The sequence below is a fragment of the Scardinius erythrophthalmus genome, assembly GCF_964197995.2.
Source record: "Scardinius erythrophthalmus genome assembly, chromosome: 7".
NCBI lineage: Eukaryota > Metazoa > Chordata > Actinopteri > Cypriniformes > Leuciscidae > Scardinius > Scardinius erythrophthalmus.
The window spans coordinates 27290832-27313327 of NC_138227.1; the positions used below are offsets into that span (position 1 = coordinate 27290832).

Consider the following 22496-nt stretch of genomic DNA (forward strand, 5'->3'; position numbering starts at 1 on the left):
GAGCATGCTTGAGCTTCTGTTTACTGCAACTGTTGTGTGAGTTGATGAATGATTATATGTGAATAAAAGCCTAAATTCAATCTGTTCATCATATTAAGTTATCATGTCTCTTCAGAAAATTTGGACTAAAAAGCTTGATTCTTATGGATTATTTTCAGGTCAAAGTAATAGTTGAGTAGACTGTCAATAGAGGGTCAGAAATCTCTGATTTCATTACAAATATATTCACTTGTGTTCTGAAAATGAACGAAAGTCTTTGGAATGACATGAGGGTGAGTAAATGATGACAGAATTTTCACTGTCCCTTTAAATCGTCATCATCAGCAGATCTAGTCTGCCAAGAAAGCCTACGTACATTCTATTCTTATCAATAAATCATGATTGAAATGAATGAATGAAATTGTTCTAGCTTTCCACACTTTTGACAATTACTGTAAAGATAAAATATTTATATAGCCTAGCTGGAATTCAAATACAAAATTTCTCATTTACAACGATTATAACAAATTTTAAAATGAAAAGCTTAGCAAAGTAACAATAAAACTGGCGAAAGTGCAGACATTTGTTTTCGGCTGAATAAACATAAAAATTATGTTTATTCAGCCAGCGCACATACCTGTATTTTCTTCCTGTTTTCGGTCGAAGGCCACAGTAATCGATTGTCGAGTTCACGCCACATAGGTTTAGTACCCATGATCACGCGCGTGAACTCGACAATCGACTACTGTGGCCTTCGACCAAAAACAGGAAGAAAATACAGGTATGTGCGCTGGCTGAATAAACATAATTTTTATTCATATCTTTCACATCTACTGCAGTCAGATTAACCCGTGTTCACCCCGAAGGAATCACTCACATTGGCTGTGCACTTGTAATGACACATCAAGGATGTTAAGAGGCTAAAAGCAGGTTTAAAACTTGCCCCATTGAAGTCAACAGGGTGCAAATTTTAAAAACAGGATAACATGGAGTAGGCAACACCGATTTTTGTCGTTGTTCTCTGTACTGACAGCACTCCAAATTTACAAAAAAAATTAGCTCAATGTTAAAATTGACCGGAGTTCTCCTTTAATGGCCACTGATGGTAAACGATCCTTAATGGTGTAGTTGTGGCATCAACCAGCAGGGGCAGACAAACAGGTCAAATTAATGCATAGAGCTTGGCTCGGGTAAACCGTGTTCCGCTCTGTCTCTCGCAGAGTTGAGTGCGCCGCTCGGCTCGAGCCTTTCAAAGTAGTAATTTGGCCGTGAGGGCGGAAAGACGCGTCCAGCGCATGCGCACTATGTAGTAGATTTAGATTCAAGCGCTCAACCCAGATAGCACACGTAGGCCTACATCACGGAGACGTCTATTCGATGTGCGTGTTTACATCTGGAAGACATATTTTTTAGAGTGTTTGCTCATCTGCAATACGTCTATAGGACGTTTCCTGCCAGATGTCAAATAGATGTTTAGAAAATGTTTTTAAGATGTAATGATTAAACTGAATGCATGTTAAACTGACATCTTAAATATGTCTATCAGATGTTAGTAAAGAGCAGATGCTTTCCAGATGAAGTGATCTTTAACAGACATCTTGCAGACGTACGTGTGCTATCTGGGAAGTCACTCGCAAATGCACTGTTGTAGCCCCAAAAAATTGGGATGGGGTGTGCGGACGTCCTAAAGCCTCGTTTATACTCTCGCCTGGCTCTGCGGCACGAGTCTCCGCAGACTGCGCTCGCACCTCCCCAAACGGACAAGGCGTTTATACACAACGCGCTCGCCGTTGTACTATTCTGTGAAACGACAGGGGGCGACTCAGGTAATTGTCCTTTGCATCAGGAATCAACGGTGAGAAGAAAGTTCCACACGTGACAATGTTTATTTTAGTACATCACCACCACACTACAAAAAGAATCGTGTAAAATCCAGTAAACCCTGAGATTATTACTTGTGACATTAGAACAAAATATGTGGATATAAAAACATGTATGTAGGCTATACAACTGAATTAAAGATCTCTTAAATATTTTCTAATTTCACTAAACATTTCATTAAGTTTCGTTGCCATTTTATAAAACATGGACCCGTATTTTTATTAAAATGGCTTATGTCTGCTATAGGCTCATTTTGTAAATGTATAAGCAACTAATTTAAGACGAACCAATTGGGTGCCGGTGCAGTGAGACGTACATGCTCGGTCAGATTGGCTCGAAGTTGTGCATCTTCGGATGTGGAGCCGCGCGCGCTGTTATAAAAAAAGCCGTGCACACTGCCAAGCGAAATGGTGTCTTGAAAGTGTGACCTCTTAGTTGGTGACCACAGATCCTTCACCATAGAACACCACCTTGATGATTATCATAGCTTACTGCAACTCTGTAGGTCAAGAATAAATAACCAAACATTTCACAACAATGATTGTGTGTGTGAAAAATAGATTATTTCTTCTGTTTAAAACAGCATAGACAAGAATTTCTAGAAAAATACTACTTGTTAAATGTTGGTCTCTTTCTCATTGTCATATTTATTTTTTTTAAAGAGAGATGTTGCACTTTTAAACTTAATTTAGGTCACTATAGTCATAGGATTGTAACCAATTATTACATATTTCATGAAAATCGTGTATGGTAGACTCTGATTTTTAGCTTCAAATGGATCCATCGTCGGATATCAAAAATGTAAGGCGTCAAAAATATTCAGTAAAATTATTCAGTATGAGAGACTGGATCAATAATGCCATTCTTTTATGAGTGTTTTTCTTTTGCTGAGATTTTAAACAAGCATACTTACCGAATAGCCTATGTTGTAGGCTACCGTGCAACATGCAAATTCGGTAAGTGAATGCATGTCTTAAAAAAGCAACACACACTCTAATAAAAATAATGGCATTATTGATTCAGTCTCACTGATTAATTTTACAGAATTCTTTACTGAATATTTTTGAAGCCTAAAAAGAAAATATATGGGAACATTCCAGAAGCTGGACTACTAAGAAATGTTGCATATACACACAATGTAATAGCTAATGTCCCAAGCAAACACAGAACGTTCCCACTTTTTTTTTTTTTTTTTTTTTTTTTTTTTTTTTTTACCAAATAAGAACGTTCAAGGAACAATGAAACTACAAGGAACCAAAAACTAAACTAACTAAATCAAATTAGTTCAAATAAAATAATGAAAACAGGGAACGTTCTTAGGACATTCTGGCAAGGTTCTCTCAAAAGTATGAGCAATATATTATTGCTATATTAAATATATTATATTATAATATATATATATATTAAAGTTATCTGGTCTTTTATAACACCAAAACATAAGCACAAAATAATGGTATCTGGCATAGCCTGCATTATTTATGGAACATTTTTCTGAAACATTTTAGTTGGACATTATTTTGTCTAATGATTGTAAAGCCTATATAGTCTACTTTATTTTTATTTATTTTTTTCAGATGGTTCAGGAGAACACTCAAGCCGTTCCCATAACTTTTAACACTTGATTGAAACAAAATGATTTGTTTTAAAAAAGGATTGGCTCAGAAATGTCGGAGATACCCGTTGTAATTACGAGTTCTAAGAGTCTAAGAGGACGTCAACGCTTTTTTAGCCTATGTAGAATCTCATAATTAGGGTAATTTCGACATGAGAACTATGGCACTCATAACAACTAGAGAATGTTGTGTATAGTGAAAGTCCATGCTCCTGGTGGTTTCATGAGGTCGTCTTCTTGATCGTCCCCCCAATTTTCAGTTCACACTCTCTTTGAGAGATTCCTGAAGCTCCAGTCCGACTTGCAAAGTCTGTAGGTGAAGCAGCGCATCTTGCGGAAGAGGCACCGGAAATATGTGCTGTGGAACCGTCTCAGGTCGACTCGGAAGGCCCCTTTCTCCAACGTCATGCACGGCTCAAAGCTGGCTCCCCATTTGTTCTCCGTCTCGATATAGGACGTCTTTGCTTGGCACGCCTTTCCTGTCAAAACAAAGTTGTCAAACGATCTGAGAAAGCATTGCGTCTTATTAAAGTGACACTCTAACGTAACGTTAACCTTGGCCACAAGATGGCACTATAATGTAATAAATCACTTTACTGGAGCTGTGACTCCACTTCATTAGATTTTATTTGGGTCGTATGTATGAGAATATCGTGAAAACATGCCCAAGTTATTTTATTTTATTAATTTATTAATTCGATATCATGAAATCATTCAATTGTAACATTACTCTCAATTCATCCACCTATTTTTTTTTATAGTGATTCTCATTGCTGTAATCAGTGTTGTTGACTAAAACTACTGAAATATAGTAGAAACAAAATATCAGTGTTAGATGACAAACAACAAAAACACTAATCGTATATAGCCTACTACAAATACTACTTTACTAGGCTACTATAAATATATCAATGACAATTTTCTGTTAGATTCACAAATGTGAGAATTGGCAAATGTTACATTTTTGTAACATTTAATTTGTTGTTCCCATTACATATACAATATACTTTAATACTTTGCTTCTCCCCACTTCTCAACATTCCAGATTTAGTAAAAATTCAACAAATAAAAGGAATAAAATGTCCCAAATATACAAAAATGCTCAAAAAAAGCTTAATATTTGCAAAATTATGTGAAATTATTCAACCCCCTATTGCAAATTTATTCAGGTTTATTAGCAAAATTTAAAGACTTTCAACTGTTTGCAACGAACAAATCAAACAAAAGTAGTTGAGATAGCTCAACGCAACAAATTTATCCACGTGTTCATTTTCTCGTATTTGAGGCGTGGTTTACGAATGCCCAGAGCCGTTTATTGGCCGCTATGAATGTCTATCAAATGCACCTGTATGTAGCTCATAGCCAATCGCTTCAATTATACCAGATGACGTATGTAGAGTGACAGAAATTCGACGAGGAAAAAGACGATGGGTCAAAGATTTATTTGTACACGATGGCGTTTAGCGAATATTACCGTTTGTGCAAGATAAACATGAGGGTAGAAGGTATCGTCGAGTGTGATGCCATGTTGGATCCATAGATATAAACAAACTGCTTCGGTGTCGTCATCGTCTTGCTGCTCCCTCCCCGTTCTGTGATTGGTTCCCTTTTTCAGGGGAAAATTTGGTCCATGGTGTCCAGACTGCCAAGCAGCGTGAATAAAATCGCGCTGCGAGCAAGGCAGTATGGGGAAACCCAGGCTAACTTTTAATGACTTCTGCAGTCTCAAAATTATTCAACCCCCTGAATAGAATCCCTCACAACAGGTCAAATCTGCCAAACCGGTGTTGTCTCAAGCACACTTGATGCAAATAATCAAGGGCTTCATTAGTTGCACCTGGTGTGCTAGAACACATGAAATACATGAACTAGCTAGGTTTGTTGAGGGTCACGTTTGACTCCAATTTAAAAATATGTCAGAAATAAGCCAAAAGAATGATTCAAATGTTAAGAGAAGTTCATCGCCCATCACAAACAAGGGACAGGATACACATGAAATACATGAACTAGCTAGGTTTGTTGAGGGTCACGTTTGACTCCAATTTAAAAATATGTCAGAAATAAGCCAAAAGAATGATTCAAATGTTAAGAGAAGTTCATCGCCCATCACAAACAAGGGACAGGATACAAAAAAATAGCAAAGGAACTAAATGTTCCTAGAGACACCACAGGAAGCATAGCTCACAAGTTCAAAGTTAAAGAAACAGTGGTTACATTGCCTGGACAAGGCAAAAAAAGGAAGCTATCAACAGCTGCAACCAGATTTCTGAGAAGGCAGGTTCAGAAAAACCCTTGAGTGACTGCAAAAGACCTGCAGCAAGACTTGGTGGCAACAGGCACTGAGGTTTCAGCTTGCACAGTAAGACGCATACTAAACACATTCAGTTTTCATGCAAGAACTCCAAGACGTACTCCATTACTGACCCAAAAGCACAAGAAAACTCTCCAGTTTGCTCAAAATCATAAATAAACCACAGATGTTTTGGGATTCTGTTTTGTGGAACGATGAAACAAAACTGTAACTGTTAGCAGCCAAGTCTTTTACTTAAAGCAGCCAACGCTCTATTATTCACTGCAACGTCCACACATAAGTTAATATGCTTACATTGTAGATTTATTTTACCATTTATTTTCCAGCAACACCTGTCAACCGAAGGAAGGTTCCCTTCCAATAGGACAATGATCCCAAGCCTTGGTGGAATTTGAGGTATGCTTGGGATCATTGTCCTATTGGGCGTCATTGGACCTTCCAATAGGACAATGATCCCAAACATACCTCAAATTCCACCAAGGCTTGGTTGCAGAAGAAGTCCTGGAAGATTCTAGAGAGGCCTCACAGTCACCTGACTTGAACCCCATAGAAAATCTCTGTTGGGATTTGAAGGTGGTTGCAGAACGCAAACCCATGAATATGATTGAACTGGAGGACATTACTCATTAGGAATGGGTTAAGATTCTTCAGAAACGCTGCCAGAAGCTGCTGTATGGTTATACATCTTGTTTGCAGTAGGTCATAACAGCAAAAGGGTGTTCTACAAAGTACTAAAGATGTTTGTCATGAAGGGGTTACATAATTTTGAGACTGCAGAAGTCATTAAAAGTTGCATTTTCAGTTGAATTTGCGGAAATCACTTTAAAAATTGTTGTGTTGAGTTATTTCAATTTTGTTAGATTTGTTCATTGCAAACAGCTGAAAGTCTGTATATTTTGCCAATCAGCCTGATTTGCAATGGGGATGGAATAATTTCGATTACAACTGTATATGTTGATGACAATAATCTCAAACTGTTGCTTCCACAGCTGCTCCGGCGGCAATCGATGGTGTGTTAAATGACCTGAGGCTCCAGCAGGAACCAGGCCCGGCTCCACGGGGGGGCCAGGGTGGGCCTGGCCCACCCAATCAGAAGCTTGGCCCACCTTGGCCCCACACCACATAACAGCCAATCACAAAATTGTTCAATCTTCAATCGCTGCACACGCACCATGTTCCTATGCAGTGAAACATAACATCGCGGAGCAGAGAGGACACTGACAACGCGCTGACAGACAGGACAGAGCAGGGTACTTTTAATATGAAACAAAGTCTCAACTTTCAAATTTGGTCATTTTTTAACGCAATTTAAACAATAAATACCGTTTTGTGGCTTTTTAATGTGTCTGACAGATCGCTGTAGAGCCTCAGTAAAGCTATAGCTTGGTGAACCGATCATCTCGTCCTTCTAGTTCATTTATAGTATTAAATAAACATAAATGAACATCAGAAAGAATGTTGTTTTAACCACGGAAAGACGTCAGTAAACTCCGTTTTTCAAATTCAAATCCTCCGACGTTAATCTACTAACTCTCCTGACTGCTTTGTCGGACGCAGATGGCGGATTATGATTGGTCAGATCGCCTGTCAATCAAACTCCCTGCGAAGTTTGAATCTTCATGATGATTTGTAATGAAGAGTTACCACACTCTGTAGCCTAATAAAACACAACATGCACAGATTTCTTGTTCTGAGAGGAAAACCTTGTATTTTTAGCTCATGAAAAAGCAATAACACATGAACAGGACATGGGTGAGTTTGTAACAGAATTCTCTAAAATGGGTAGAAAGCTAATGTTGTAACTTAAGTAGATCTTTTTCAAGACCTGCCCCGTTTTCCTCAAATCTAAAGTTACTAAACTGATACAAGATCTGTCATGTGGTAAAAAAATAATAATAATAAAATAAAAATATAAATATAGGCTACATAAGAATGTAAAAATAAAAATGTAAAAAATAACAATGGACACAAATCTGTAATGTTATACTACATTAACAGACGTGAGAATAATAAGAAAAACAGCATTTCAGATAAAATTAACATTTTTAGTTTGTAACAGTTTTCTAAAATGAGCAAAAAGCTGTTGCAAATAGTGATGTAAATAGTTATTTTAAACGACCTGTCCCTTTTTTATCAAATCTAAAAATCTAAAGTTACTTAATTGATGTACAGGATCTGTTAAGGGGTAAAAAAAAAAAAAAAAAAAAAAAAAAAATATATATATATATATATATATATATATATATATATATAATATAATATATATATATATATATATTACAAACGCAAAAAGAGAGAATGTAAAAATAAACCTGTTAAACATTTTTACATTTACATTACATTTTGTCATTTAGCAGATGCTTTTGTCCAAAGCGACTTACTAATTAGGACTAAATTAAGCAAGTCATCGTGAAGATGCAAAAAACAACGCAAGTGCTCAAAATACAAAAAAAAAAAAAAGTTGAGGCATTGTTCAGAGTAGCATAAGCCCGACAAGCGAGGATTTAAAGGAAATGGAAATCTCTCTCTCTCTCTCTCTCTCTCTCTATGTATATATATATATATATATATATATATATATATATATATATATATATATATATATATATATATATATATATATATATAGCTATAGTGTTACTAAATAGTAAAAAAAAGAAAACTAAACAAAATACACCCGGCCCACCTGGAACATCACTTGGCCCACCTTCCATCTCATATCTGGAGCCGGGCCTGGCAGGAACAGATGGTCAGAGCCGCTCTCATAGCCCAGGTCGATCTCAGACTGCTCCAGCTGGAGAAATTCCCCCTCCGACATCTGCCGAGACTTGATGAGTTTAGCATGTACTTTGGCATCCACCATGTGGCTCTCCCACAGGTCGCGAGACGGAACATAAGGCAGATGGTTATCACGGTTGAAGTCCGGCTGAAAAGAAGATTTCGGCGAGTTTCTTAGGACACGAAATTCTGACGAACATGCAGCCCACCATGAGGGCGTCGATCATGGATCCCACAATGCACTGCGCCATGACCAAAAGCACATCTCCGTAGCAGCTCGGCCAGACCAATAACCAGTCCTCTGAGCAGCGCTGACACAAACCATCCACGTTGGGCTAGCAAACATCAGTGTCTGCAGGAACTTCAAGATCTCCACGCATGAATGCATTTAGCAAATAAAGCAATGTAAATATAAACCAGGTGAGTGCATAGCACATCATTAAACAAAGAGAAACCATCTACGGAAGGTCCACATATGAAGTGAAGATGTCAGCCAGAAAGCATTCTCTCACAGCCAGGTATGCAAAGTCTACACGACACTTCCCATCTTTAGAGACGGAGCGGCACTGCTTGCGAAACTCCGAGGGGCAAGTAGGAGTCTGCGCGCTCTCATTCTCGATTAGATTGTTGCGTGCTATAGGACTGTCCTCCACGTCCCGTACAGGGGTGCTGCACAGAGGGCTAGTGCATTGGCTTGCCATGTTGGGAGCACTGAGAGCATGGCGACAACATGGACGAACGTTCGCCTCACGTAAGAAGCAACTCCTCATCATCGCCAGCTCAGCCTCAGTGGGGGCGCAGATAGAGGGTCTCTGGTCTCGGACGTACCCACGCTGTGGGCTGAATGGCAAATCTGTGGTACTCTTGTGGCGGCGCATGGACACGCATGGTTAAGAGGCTTGGCTCGACATGATGTTCGGCAAAGGAAGGGAATTGCCACCTGTTGAATAGGGTTGACTATCGCTCTGAGGGAGACTCTGGAAAAGAACATGGAGATGATGACATAAATATTTTTAGATTTTAAGCATTTCTTAGCAAATCCGTGTAAAGAAAATGTCACTGTAGCGACTTTTGTCATTGCACTGGAGTTTTGGATGATTTAGTCAAGTCTCAGAAATCATAAATTCTTTTAATATTATAAGCAAGTACACCTACTATTATACAAAGTTTGAATGATGCAAAGCACGAAGAGGCTTCAACCTCGTTCACTGACGTTAAATGCTATTTATTCTCTTGGATCTTGCTAAATGAAACAGTAAATATGTAGATGTGAGAGTTAAGGGCCATTTACACAAAGAATGATAACTATCATCGGTTTATTATAAGCATGCAGTGATGTCGACCACTCTGCTTTAAATGCTCAAGCTCTTTAAAATTGCTTTCAATGTTTTAACCATTCATCATCTGGAAAAAAACATTCTGAAAGTGATTCCAACAATATCGTTCCACTGTGTTTTTATCAACCTGAGGGAAGGGGGGTGCTGCGGGGGCTACAGCCCCCTAGTCATAGCATCAGCACCCCAAGTGGGGGGCTGTGAACTTAACATAATATTGTACTTTAAAAACGTGAAATAAAAATAAACAAATGGACAACGTTAACTAACTCTTGTATGCCTAATGAAGTGAGTGTTCAAGCTACGGAGAAAATGAAATAAAGTTTTAATTTGTCATGCTTTGTTACGTTCAGAGCACGTGAGCGGAGAGCGCATTTCTGAATATTCCGCTTGCTTGCTCGCTCATTCCGCTCAGGGTCGCTCGCTCAACCTGGTTCAAAAATACGTGGAATAAGGGCTGCCTCCGACTAAAGTTTTTTTTCTAGTCGACTAGTAGTTGTTCATTTAAGCCATTAGTGTGCAAATCGCCCCTTTATATTAATTGTATTACTTAAATAGTCTATACAGGATAATGAGCGTGTAGCCTGTACATAATATAGCCGCACTCAAGCGCACGGCCACACGCATAAAGATTGCCACAAAGAACCGGCAAAATTATGAATGTGTCAAAAATAGCAAGGACACATTTAATTGTTTATTAATTAACTGGTGTTTTCTGTGATGCTGCAAAGATGGAGTTGGATGAACGCCAGAGAGAAATGCATTTGAAATACACATTCCATATGGATTATATAATCTGAGAATAGCCTATTTCTTTTCGTTTTGAATATTTTCGTTTAAAAGTAGACTTTTCAAGCATTCTATAATAGATAGCCTATATTTCTAAAATCTGTGATGCACAAGCTGAGTTTCGGCGCCCTCCAGTTCACGTGCAATGCAAGTGATCGTGTCGGCGCCTTATTTCATTGTCTGCTATATATTTGCGTTTTATTTATTAAATAGCCTTGAAAACATTTAAAACATTGATCAAAATTAAGATACAATTTATACAAAACAAAAATCTTTTAAAAATAGTCTTTCTACAAAACAAAACTCAATAAAGTGGTAATAATCATGTCTTACCCACTCCATGTCTCCAGATATATTGCACATCTCATGATGTATCTTTATCTTTCTCATGCTGCATATGCTCACTTTCATAATCAACATTGATTAAATTAAAAAATAACATTAGCCTTTTATATTTAAACATAAATATGAAACTAAATGTTTTCTTTAATGGCTACAACACATATACAATACAGAGAAGTTTCATGTCTTGTCGTTGGCCACAACATAATGACGTCACATATTTTCCAACCCAGCCCCCAGCCCCCCCTCCATGAAACAGCTTCCAGCGCGCCTGTACAGATGTGGTGTGGACGTTGCTATTCTCATGTAATTAGAAAGATTTTTAAAATATTATTAGTCCTTGCTGTGAACTGGTCTTCACAGTCATTATCATTCATTAAGGTCTTAAACTGTAGTGTGTACTTTATCGCACACAAGTATTACTTGTAATTTAAAGTTAAGACTTGGACCACTTTAATGCTACTGATTTTGGTGTATAGAATTTTTTTCATTGACTGCTCCACAAAAGACTGAGAAAAAAAAAAGGTTTTGAATGTCTTTTGAATGAGAATTCAATGATCCAAACCTATATGGCCTTCTTTCTACAGAGCTCACAAAAGCAAATATTTTTTTTTTAATTACCAAGAAATATCTTAAGTCTTTCCTTCCACAGAAGAAAGTCATACATGATTTGAAACGACATGGAGAGTAAGTAAATGATGACTGAATTTTCATTTTGATGTCATCTTTCTCTTTAAGAATGAGTCATTGATGACAATAGCTAAAACTGATGTTTCAATATGTGTTTGACCCACTGTGGGAGAGTACTCCAGGTTTGCTCAACACAACAAAGCTGGATTTGAGTTTTAGATTGTTGATTGTTGCTGGTCTGGTCCTGGCATCATCTGAGGTCCCTCTGCCATCTGCGACAGGAGCACTTCTGTCCCTACTCGGAATATGGCACTACATTATGCTAAGGAGGTGAAGCTGAATCCAAAACGTTGCCAAAGAAAAAAGATTGTCAAACAAGTGTCTATAGTATGAAATAATGTTAATGTGTGTATAAAATTACTGTTTAAGTGCAATTAAATGCTAGAGAAGTATTTCCATTTTACAAAATTATAATAGTTTTTAAATAATTGTTTGTCAAACGATTTGTAAAGGAAAAAAAATATGCACTGGATGTAAAGCAAGGAAGGATGGACTTACAGGAAGCAGTCAGACAGTCTAGGCTTCTTCATGGCTCAGCAGGAAATAGACATTAATATGCTTACATGAGCTTCCAATAAACTTTACTCTTTTGACACAGGCATTCCAAAGGGTTTAACTTGTGATTGCTTGCGTATTTCAGTTTGGGTTTTTTTGAACTGCGAAATGCAGCCATGGCTAATTTTTTTACATGATGACATTGCTAAAAGGTAAAAACCTACATTTATTAAATTAAATTCTGGTGGCACAGCACCTCTGAAGTGGAATTTACATGGACTGTTTATTGTTGCTCAGAGGTGGCACAAATACTTTCCCACAGAAATTGCGACTGTAGGCTATACTTCGAGGATTAGATGGGTCAGCGCAAGCATAATTAAGTCTTTTATTCAGTATTGCTAGTTCACCCAAAAATGAAAATTGTATGAGTTTCTTTGTTCTCTTGGACACAAAAGAAAATATTTTGAAGAATGTCGGTAACCAAAGAGTTTCTGTTCCCCACATCCATAGGTTTTTCATACTATGGAAGTATATGGGGAACAGAAACTCTTACCCATATTCTATAAAATATATTTTGTAATAACAGAAAAAAGAAACTCATACAGGTTTAGAAAAATCTGAGGAAAATGACTGAGGATAGAATATTATTTTTTGGGTGATATATATAAGTCTTGATTTCTGAAAAATGTATCAAAATTAAGAGGATTTATGCTTTAAAAAATGTGCCAATGGGCTCAGAAAAATAATCTTGTTCTCCCTTTAGATAAAGTTTATTTCTCTGATCCCACTGCCAGCTTTTTTAAGCACAAACTCACTTAATTCTGATATATGTTTTTTTCTTTATTTTCTCAGAAAAAAAATGTATCTTGATTTAAGAATATTTAGACATTTGTATTGGAAAGCAAAACAAAAACATGAGTTTTTTTTTTTTTGGCATCAAAAAATAAGCTGGAAAATAAATGTTTGAACAAACCTTTCAATAATAGAAAGCAAAGTACTTTGACAAATAAAATAAAACCAAGACTATTGAATTACTGGCAATTTTGACCAAATCTAAATTAAAATAGGATAAAATAGGATAGGCTTGTGTAAAAATCTGGTCACACAAGCAAGAACTAAGGGCATCCTCGTTCTGGATGTCTCGACTGTGGATATATATCATGGTTCCTTTCATGAACATAAAGCTCTCTATAAACCGTTTAAACCGTTTAGAGGTACGAAATTAACAGTTGATTTTAATTTAGAAAAAAACAAACATTTTATAAACACCAAAAACTTTAAAATCACAGTAGACTAGCACACATAGCAGATGTTACAGATTCGCTAGACCTTGGTTGACTACGTGCTTTTCTCTGAGAGTAACTAACACTGTGTCTGAATTTGTTATGCATAATGGTTTAAGCTATGTTGCCATTGCTTAAAAGTTCACACAACCCACCCAACTCCTCCTCCCCTCTGCTGGTTATCTTCACACAGTCAGAATTTCAGTTTAGTGCAGTCAAGGAAACGTTTACCACATCAGCAGCGTCAATGACTTCAGATAGGTGTATAGATGAGGAATTCTGGAATCGTGATCAGCATACATGTCTGCCATGCAAGTCTAAATATGAAATCAAAGCAGGTAAGTCTCGAATTCAGTGTTCGGTTAATCGTCTCTTTGTTCATTTATGTAAACGAATGATTATAATTTCGTGGCGAGGTTAGTCAAAGTAACGTTGCCTAAAGCAAATATTTTCGACTCTAGCGCAGTCATTTAATAGTCAGTTTTCTAAAAGAGTTTCAAATAAAACTCTCGATTTTTTTTTTTTCGTGTTGTAGTAGCCTAAACATAAGAAAGTGGATATGTTAGACATCGTAGGCCTATGTAAAAGTAATTTGGGACCGAAGAAAATGCGCGCATTTAATCGTTTTAAACTTTTGAAAACCACTGAAACATAAATGAAACAAAATAAAATCTCATAGTTATGTTTTGCCGGCAGGTTTCGAATTTAGTGAAAACTGCGGCTGGGCCGACGAGCAACATCAACTCCACTTACCTCACAAACCATGCAGAGATGGAACATATAACAACGGATCATACGTTATATGCCAGAAATGTTCCTCGTGCATAACGCCGTTTATTGCATGCACCAAAACATCTGACACTATCTGCTGTAAACAAGGGTACGTTTCATTTTTACATTTATTATGTAAATTGTACATTTGTACGTTAGTAGCCTACAAACATGACTGTAGCCTATCTTAACGATTGCTAATTAAAGTTTATTTATAGAAATAAATTATAACGGGTTGCCTATTATTTTGATCCCATTTAAGTAGCGCTATACAGTAGGATAAAGTTGAGCTTTAAATCTGCTTGTCTATTTTATTCCTATAATTATTGATATCATTGGATGTTCCTGGTCTTTTTTGCAGGGAGCAGGTTTTCGATGGAAAATGCATCCATCAGTCGTTGCAGACCACAGTGATAACAGTAAGATTGTAACTTATCTTCGAGTTGGCTCTCCCATTGTTCAACAGTGCTCTCTCATCTAAAGCTGAGAGATATATAAGCTTTAGTAAAAGCTTGATACGGCATTTTCAGTGTAAACTGTTTTTTTTTTTTTTTTAGACTGTGAGTAGGACTACTACTACTACTACTACTACTAGGCCTACTACTACTGCTGCTGCTGCTGCGTCTGTTGGCAGCTCAAGCACCATCACCACTCAATCTCAAAACGCCCCTCATGTCATAAATGTGACAGGTAGTGTTTTGCATTTCAGTGTTTTTAATCTTTATCTCTACAACAGTTTACCATACATATACTACTGATGAAAATTTGGGGTCTGTAATATTTTTCTAAATGTTTTTGAAAGGAATATCTTCCTAGGCTACACCTAGGCTGCATTTATTTGATCAAAAATACTGAATTTTCACTCCAGTCTTCAGTCACGATCATGATCCTTGAGAAATTCTAAGATGCTGATTTGGAGCTCAAGAAATATCTCTTATTAATGTTGAAAACAGATGTGTTGCTTGATATTTTTGTGGAATCCCTGATTAAAAAAAAAAAAAAATCAGGATTATTTAATGAATAGAAAGTTCTAAAGACCACCATTTATTTGAAACAGAACTTTTTTGTAACAATGAAAAACTCTTTGCTTTAACTTTTGATCACTTCAGTGAATGGTCGCTGAATTAAAGAATTAATTTCTTTAAAATAATAATACTTACTGACCCCAAACTTTTGAACAGTAGAATACATATTTACAGTATCAGTATTCAGTGCTTGGTGTTGATCTGTTTCTCTATCTAGTACATATTAAAATGTAGCCTTTTCAATACAAACACACACCATGAGAGAAAGAAAAATAGAATGTGTTGGATTCAATGTAAAACAAAAGTAAATTTGATGTTTTTCTTCGCAGGGATCTATGTATGTTTAGGGATTTTATCCACTCTCATTCTGGTATGTCTGTTCTTGGTTATCAAGAGGAGGAGGACAACACATTTGAATGAAGGTCAGTCGCAGGAAGGATATCCTGTTAGCCTCATAGCATTATTATTGCCTAAGACATAATTAATTAAAAAGGACTTAGGCAATTATGCTATGAGGCTAACGATATTAATGTTTCCTGTCATGTAAGATTGAGGTTGATCCAATATATGTATTGAAATAGTCTAATAGTTAGTTTTAGATGCTGACATGCAGAGACAAAACAAGTAAGCCATTCATAAACTGATTCCTCCAAGAAGTGTGTTCTCTCAAAACATCCGCTAGGCGTAGTTTGTTTTTGGCAGGATTTTTTTTTTTTTTTTTTGGAATGTAATATGGGTAAAACCCATTTGGTGATTACAGTGGCAGTACAGAAATTACAAAAAAAAAAAAACCTTGTTGCAATATAGAACATCTTTAACTGTAATCTTTTTAGTATTACATTATTGCAAAATTGCTACATCATGAAGGCTTGAGTGCTACTATAAAGCAATATGTATTTCACAAGATTAAAGAAAGGGAATAACAGGAATTTCTTTTGTTTCACAGAATTTCAAAAACGTAATGGATCAGCCTGTCCAAGCCTGTCCAAAAAGGGCATCAAGGGATATGAACAGTCCATCTCATACAACATAATCAAAGAAAGCGATAATAACGATCACTTGACTGGATCGGCGTATCTGTTAGGTGGGTATATGAAAAAAGCAAATTAGTTTCATTTGACCCTAGATGAAACCACTCCTTTCAGGTGTGTTTACAGTAAATTTCCTTGGGAGAAGATGGTGATTTTTCATAAACATCTAATTCGGTAACACTATTTCAGTAGTCCACATTCTACTAACTAAAAGTAGCTTTGCATCTACATGTTAACTAGCAGTCATTAGAGTATTGGTAGACTGTCTGCTTAATATCTGCTAACACTTTATTTTTAATGGTCCCCCTACAGACATCCTACTGACTATAATTACTTTGCAAATACATGTCAACTAATTCGGTAACACTTTATTTTGGTGACGTAGTTACATTGTACTTACTCTAATAAGTTGTTTGGTGTAGGTTAGTTACTTGTAATTATGCTTAATTTACTGTTTATGACTATAGTAAGTTCAACTTATTCTACTAACTCTAACCTAATAATGGTAAATGAATGGGTTAGTTGACATGTAGTTGCAAAGTCACTAGCAGTGGACTATCGAAATGAAGTTTAACCCCTAATTTAATTTATATTCATAGCTCCTGAGATCCAGGGTGCGCCTTTGAAAACGGTGCTGAACAACCTGGATGTTCTGGAGGAGCTTGTGCTGGTTTTAGACCCGGACATCTCTGGCGCTAAAAATACACGTCACCTTGCCGCACAGTGCTATTTTTCCTTTGCCTGGATCAATTATGCATATTCCATGAAGGACCACAAAAGTCCCCTCGTCGCCGTTTTGGAGGGTGTCGTCACCAAGAACCCAGAATGGACCGTCGGCCACCTTGCTGAGCTGCTAACCGCTATCGGTCGCAACGATGCCGTGGAGATTTTGGCAAAGCTCCCTGCTGGTGTTGAAGAATAACTAATGTGGTTTTGTAAGAAAACAACACAGTATTAAACTTCTCTATATAGTATTTTTACTTTTAGGGGGAGCCTACAACAGCTTGTCACTGGGGTAGTACCCTTAAAGGGGTGGTTGATTATGATTTCACTTTTTCAACTTTAGTTAGTGTGTAATGTTTCAGTTTGAGCATAAACAACATATGCAAAGTTACAATGCTCGAAGTTCAAATCAAAGGGAGTTATTTTATTTTATAGAAATCGCTTTTTAAGGACTACAACAAACGGCTGGTAGGGACTACAAACGAGATTCTTTACGGGTTAGTGACATCACTAACCCTAAAATTGACATAAACCCTGCCCCCAATTTACATAAACCACGCGATTTATAGATTATCATGACAGAATATGCTAAATCAAAGACTAGAAGATAGTTAACTCCGGCTACATAAATTCATCAATTAAACATTCAGAAATGTCCTGATTCATTCTACATGTTGTCACTTCTTCTTGAGTCTCTTCATTATGGTCCGACTCCGGTTTGAACATAAAAGGCTAAAAGTTTTAGAAATTTTCAGTGCATGTCTGTGTGAGTTAATTGGAGCTGCTAACACACACACACACACACACACACACACACACACACACACACACACACACACAAGCTGTTGAAGCTCCACCCTCTGTGTGGAAAAGGGACACACTAAAACAGAGCCACCCAAGAAGTGAACATTTTAACATGCTATAAATTTTGAGCTAAAAGTTCACATACACACTCTGGGGACATCAGGGCCCGTATTCATAAAGATTCTAAGAATCCTCTCAGAAAACTCTTAATTTAGCTGAAAAACTTTTACGTAGGAGTCTTATCTTAAGAGCAATTCGGGACTGATCTGAGAGCAACTCTGAGCAAGGAAAACTTTTATCTTAGTAAGAAGGCAGGGTTGACCCCGTTGCTATGTGTGACACAATCTTTTGAAGACTGTGATTGGTTGGTTGTCCAAGAAGGGGAAAAAGTAATTTTAAGTATAGGGTCTATTCTAAGCCTTCACATTCTAAGCGTCATTTTTCCTATTTGACCGTTCTCACACACACACATTATATATATAAATCCTTATTTTATTAACCATGCTGTTAATTTCCTATAAGGTATTTGCTTGGCTTAGAATGATAAAAAAATGTTCCACTCTTTCCAATTACACTGATTGTTGGCATGTCTATTTAAATGGTGGTTTGAATGTTGGTTTTTATCAACATGGAATTTTCCCAGTTGCCAAATATCGTAATGTAGTGATTACTTTCATTTCGGGGGCTATGGCATTTCTGCGCTGTGTTGGAGATATTAGCGTGTCTCTAAAAAGATCTGTCACAAACATGATCCCTGCATGATCTAATCTAAAGCGTCTTAACTCACTGTCATCCATTGTCTGCAACACATTTCTTCTCCTTCTTCGTCTTTCTGCCATTTTCTCCTCTGCTAAAGAAACGCTTAAGCCTCTTAAAAGTCCTTGTCCGTGCTCCTAACAATTTTGACCTTAAGACCTCTTTTAAGGGTTAAGATGCTTTCTGAATTACTTTTTTCTTTACTAGGATTTTTTCTTTAAATTTAAGAGTAAACGCCCACATTTCTAAGAATTTTCTTCAAATGTTGTCACTAGGAGCTACTCTTTGCATTAAGATTCTTTATGAATACGGGCCCAGATACTTTTTTTACATCTTGTGAAAAGGACATTATACCACCCCTTTAAAATTACATCATTGTACCACAAAAAAAGGTTAACAGTAGCTATGTATTTGTACTCTTAAGGGACTATTACAAACCTCTTAGGAGTAAAAACCTTTTAGGAGTATATTTCACACTTTGGTGTAAAGAAAAATTATATATCATGAGAAGCGTTATATTTTTTGCACACTTAACTCCAGTATTCGATGACAAGTTTTTAAAGCACGCAGTGATTTAGACGCACACAATGTGAACCTCCAAAGTTGTTTGGACTGAAAACTAATGTAATGGGTAACAGATGTGTGTAGTAGGGACAAAGAAATGTGTGGGTAGGAACATATGGAAGCATCTAGGAACAAAGTTTTTTACTTAACACTCTAGTTCAACTTTGTTACATGTTTACTTTTGTGTATGTCAAAATATTAACAGTGCATAACTTGTCTTTTTATTAAATTACTACTACAATTCCTGAAAGTTTTTTTATATATATATTTCTATAATATTATATATTATTCTCATTTAATTCCATCTACTTATAAAAATCAGGATTTGTCCATAAGCAATACCTTTGTCTGTTCAGCTCAAAGACCACAATAAATCTTGAACTTTGTTCAAACATTGTACATCTTTATTAAGCAAAAACATTATAAATAAAAAAGTGCATAGAAAAATTAAACAGGTTTAGAAATATGTATACAACTATTTACAAACTTAGGGGTCGTTTGTACAAGGTAGCAAAGACACTTTTTTTTTTTTTTTTTTAATTTTTAAGTCTTTCAACACAACGTTGTTGTTGTTTTTTAAAATAACCTACACAGGAACAGACAGATTTTTCTTTTCCCAAGAAGCTCTGGGAAACGCATCATCACAGGAGGTCCTGACTAGTGCTTCGCATCCTTCATTGCACACGAGCCAACTCTGCATGACAGAACAGACCAAGCAAATCTAGTTTTGCATTAGTATTACTTGACGTTGTCTGAACAGCTTGAGGTAGAATCCTTGCAAGTCTGGGGTGGTTTGATTAAAATATGAGATCTGCTAAATTTCAGGTTCTCGATGGAGACGCCCACTCCAAGCAAAACACACGAAACAAAGAAAAAGCAGGAGACGATAGCGTGATTTAGGGGGAGGAAAACTGCTGTTTAGGAGGTTAAATAAAAGCAAACAACCAAGACATAAAACAAACAGCTGGCTCAAAACATCACCTCATTAAAAAAGGCCACGTTGCAAGAACTCATCCTCAATGTTCCAAGTTAAAAAAAGGAAAGAAAAGGTTTAAAAAAAAAGAAAAAAAAAACCCTGAAGAAAACTCTGATAAGACCATGGTCACATACAAAAAGCACAGACCTATGGGTATAAACTCCCATAAAGACAAACAGGAATAAATAGAACGCTTCTAAAGTCCGAACAATCTTTTAAACGCTTCGATGAACGATGGCATCAGCTTGATTTTTTTCCTACATGAAGAAGATAACCAACTCCAAATCTTTCAAGGAAAATTAAGGTGCCGAGTGCCACCATCTGCTGAAAAACTTTCAATAACTCTTCTATAAATATATATAGATTCTGTAAGTCACCAGTATACATCGCCTTTGCGGTCCTACATCTATAGGACACTTTAAGCAGTAAATGTAGAGCTCCAATTGTATGTGCAATTGTGGCAAAAATGATTTTATTGCAGGAACAATCCACGACGTCATCACACCTTTAAAAGCTGTGACGCAATGAGGATGCGGTTAGTCACAATTAGTTTAAAGTAGTGTCCTCTACTAACACGATGAAAAGAAACACGAATATACTTCTACGCTCTCCAGGCATGATTTTGTTTCGACACAAGGCTCTCAAGAGGTATAAAAAGCACAAACATGCTAAAACGTTGCTCTTCGAGTATTCGGAATGGGGTCTGAACACATCATAGACATATATGGGCACATTGTTAGAAAGCAGGACTGTTTTTACTTTGCTATTTTAGTATCCTTGCATCTGTAATCTAAAAAGAGATGAAACAGAGGAAGCAAGTCGTTTCCCCCTTTTGGACTTGTGTTTGATTTTAGCACCATGGAGGTCATCAAGTTTAAAAACCACCTATACAGTTTTTGGTGAACAGAAAGTGACTATAAAAATGCAATGAAAACTACAAATAAATTACTGAAATGAAAAGGTTAAAAATAAAAGCCTTATAGGGGTTTTCAAGCGAAAAATCTGACACGGATGAAAAGACCACTAGATGCTTTAACAGAACGTGTCCGTCACCGACTGCCATGCACAAGGAGTGGATCCATGGGTTGTACTGAGGGGTTCACAATGTTGTCCTGAGCAGTGTGTGAGTCTTTCTCAGTTAAACACAAAAAAAGTGTGATCTAAAATAAAGTCGATAGATACAGATCTGAATTAATACGTTCACATCATTTGATTAGTAAATATGCATGTTTTTACAGAGTATCTTCACTGCCGCTAAGCTTTCACAAACTACGTGGTCCGCACTGAAAACTTCTGTTCAGATCTTGAGAATCCAGCAATTTAAGGTTGGCTCGAAGAAGAAAAAGGAAGGAGGGTTGAGATTTAAAGGTCAGTTACGGGAACAGAACGTCCTGAAATCTTGGCAGCGGCCTTTTCTATTCAGCTTTTAAAAAGCATAAAAAAGCCTACAGGAATAATTTAAAAGTAGTCACAATTTTGCTGCAAAATATATAACGACTCTGGCTAAAGTTGAACCTTTGTGCCGCTTTTTTGTTTTACTTCGCTGCTTATGAACTGGTTAAAACAATTGCTATGACTGAGACCGAGACTTTTTTCCAAACCAGTAATATTCAGAAAAAACATTTAGTGAACCACAAAGGATGCAGCACAACGGAAAATGTTCTTGAAAGGCCATGATCATGTTTCCACACATCATCAATCATGCGTCATCTGCTCTACTGGACTGAATGTCAAAGGGTCGGCAGGAATCACGATTCAAGGACATGAACGGCTCCACAACAGCTGTTTAAAAGTTAGTGGTCCTTTTAAATGAAGGACTTTCAAATTGAAGAGGTGGCTGTTAAGCTTTGAAACCCTCTGCTTGGACCCCCTTTACCCGTCAAGCCTCGGCCCAGTGTTTTTACCCGTCTAGCTCCATTGTCGTGCAGTCGCACTGCAACTTTTCCATCTCTCTTCCTCAGTTTAAGAAGCGTCGACAGCGCTTGGCACCACAGTTACAGCCGAGCTTGTTGCTTGCATCTTCAATGGGGAACTTGTAGTCATAGGTCAGTTCTTCTCCACGGTAGATCTTCCGCAAGGCGAAAATGACTATGTGCTTCTGACCTTCCACGTTGATGACTCGAGAGTAGCAGTTTGGTTCACAGGAGTGGTTGATGAACCGCGCTGCATTGCCGTGCATCGTGGCATCTACAACGTCAAAGTCGTCAATGCGGAACATATAGCATCCAATGCCCTGGTAGGAAGAGCCGAGGAAAGAAGTGGAATTAGACTGATAATATGACCCAAACCTAGCACAGGGTGATCCTAAAAGATGTATTTATGTAAAACAAATAAGTAAATAATCTAAACATA

General features: G+C 37.0%; 3 protein-coding genes across 5 annotated transcripts in view; 1 reads left to right on the top strand and 2 right to left on the bottom strand.

The window, feature by feature from the left end:
* Positions 1-1848: 1848 nt before the first annotated feature.
* On the bottom strand, positions 1849-9581 carry kcnj20 (potassium inwardly rectifying channel subfamily J member 20). The gene is given in 7 exon segments (XM_081371240.1): positions 1849-3946; positions 8470-8666; positions 8669-8722; positions 8725-8896; positions 8900-9003; positions 9006-9022; positions 9024-9581. Coding segments are annotated over 7 exon segments (1173 nt in total). The 5' UTR covers positions 9440-9581; the 3' UTR covers positions 1849-3733.
* Positions 9582-13687: 4106 nt separating this feature from the next.
* Positions 13688-19554, top strand: igflr1 (IGF-like family receptor 1). Of its 3 annotated transcripts, none has more exons than XR_014030544.1 (8): positions 13688-13832; positions 14191-14374; positions 14627-14684; positions 14823-14955; positions 15620-15712; positions 16237-16374; positions 16921-18016; positions 18923-19554. XR_014030544.1 is itself a non-coding variant. In XM_081371241.1 (7 exons), the coding sequence occupies exons 1-7, from the start codon at positions 13742-13744 to the stop codon at positions 17241-17243; spliced, it is 1020 nt and encodes a 339-aa protein (XP_081227367.1). In that variant the 5' UTR covers positions 13688-13741; the 3' UTR covers positions 17244-19554. The 3 variants fall into 3 exon arrangements, 1 of the variants encoding a protein (XP_081227367.1); XR_014030545.1 differs by having other exon boundaries at positions 16921-17946; XM_081371241.1 differs by having other exon boundaries at positions 16921-19554.
* The window catches only part of kmt2bb (lysine (K)-specific methyltransferase 2Bb), a 37232-nt gene continuing 34286 nt past the window's right edge, over positions 19551-22496 (bottom strand). The window contains exon 37 of the mRNA XM_081371239.1: positions 19551-22377. Within this exon, the coding sequence (XP_081227365.1) occupies positions 22102-22377 (276 nt within the window). The 3' untranslated portion in view covers positions 19551-22101. The remainder of the gene's footprint in view (positions 22378-22496) is intronic.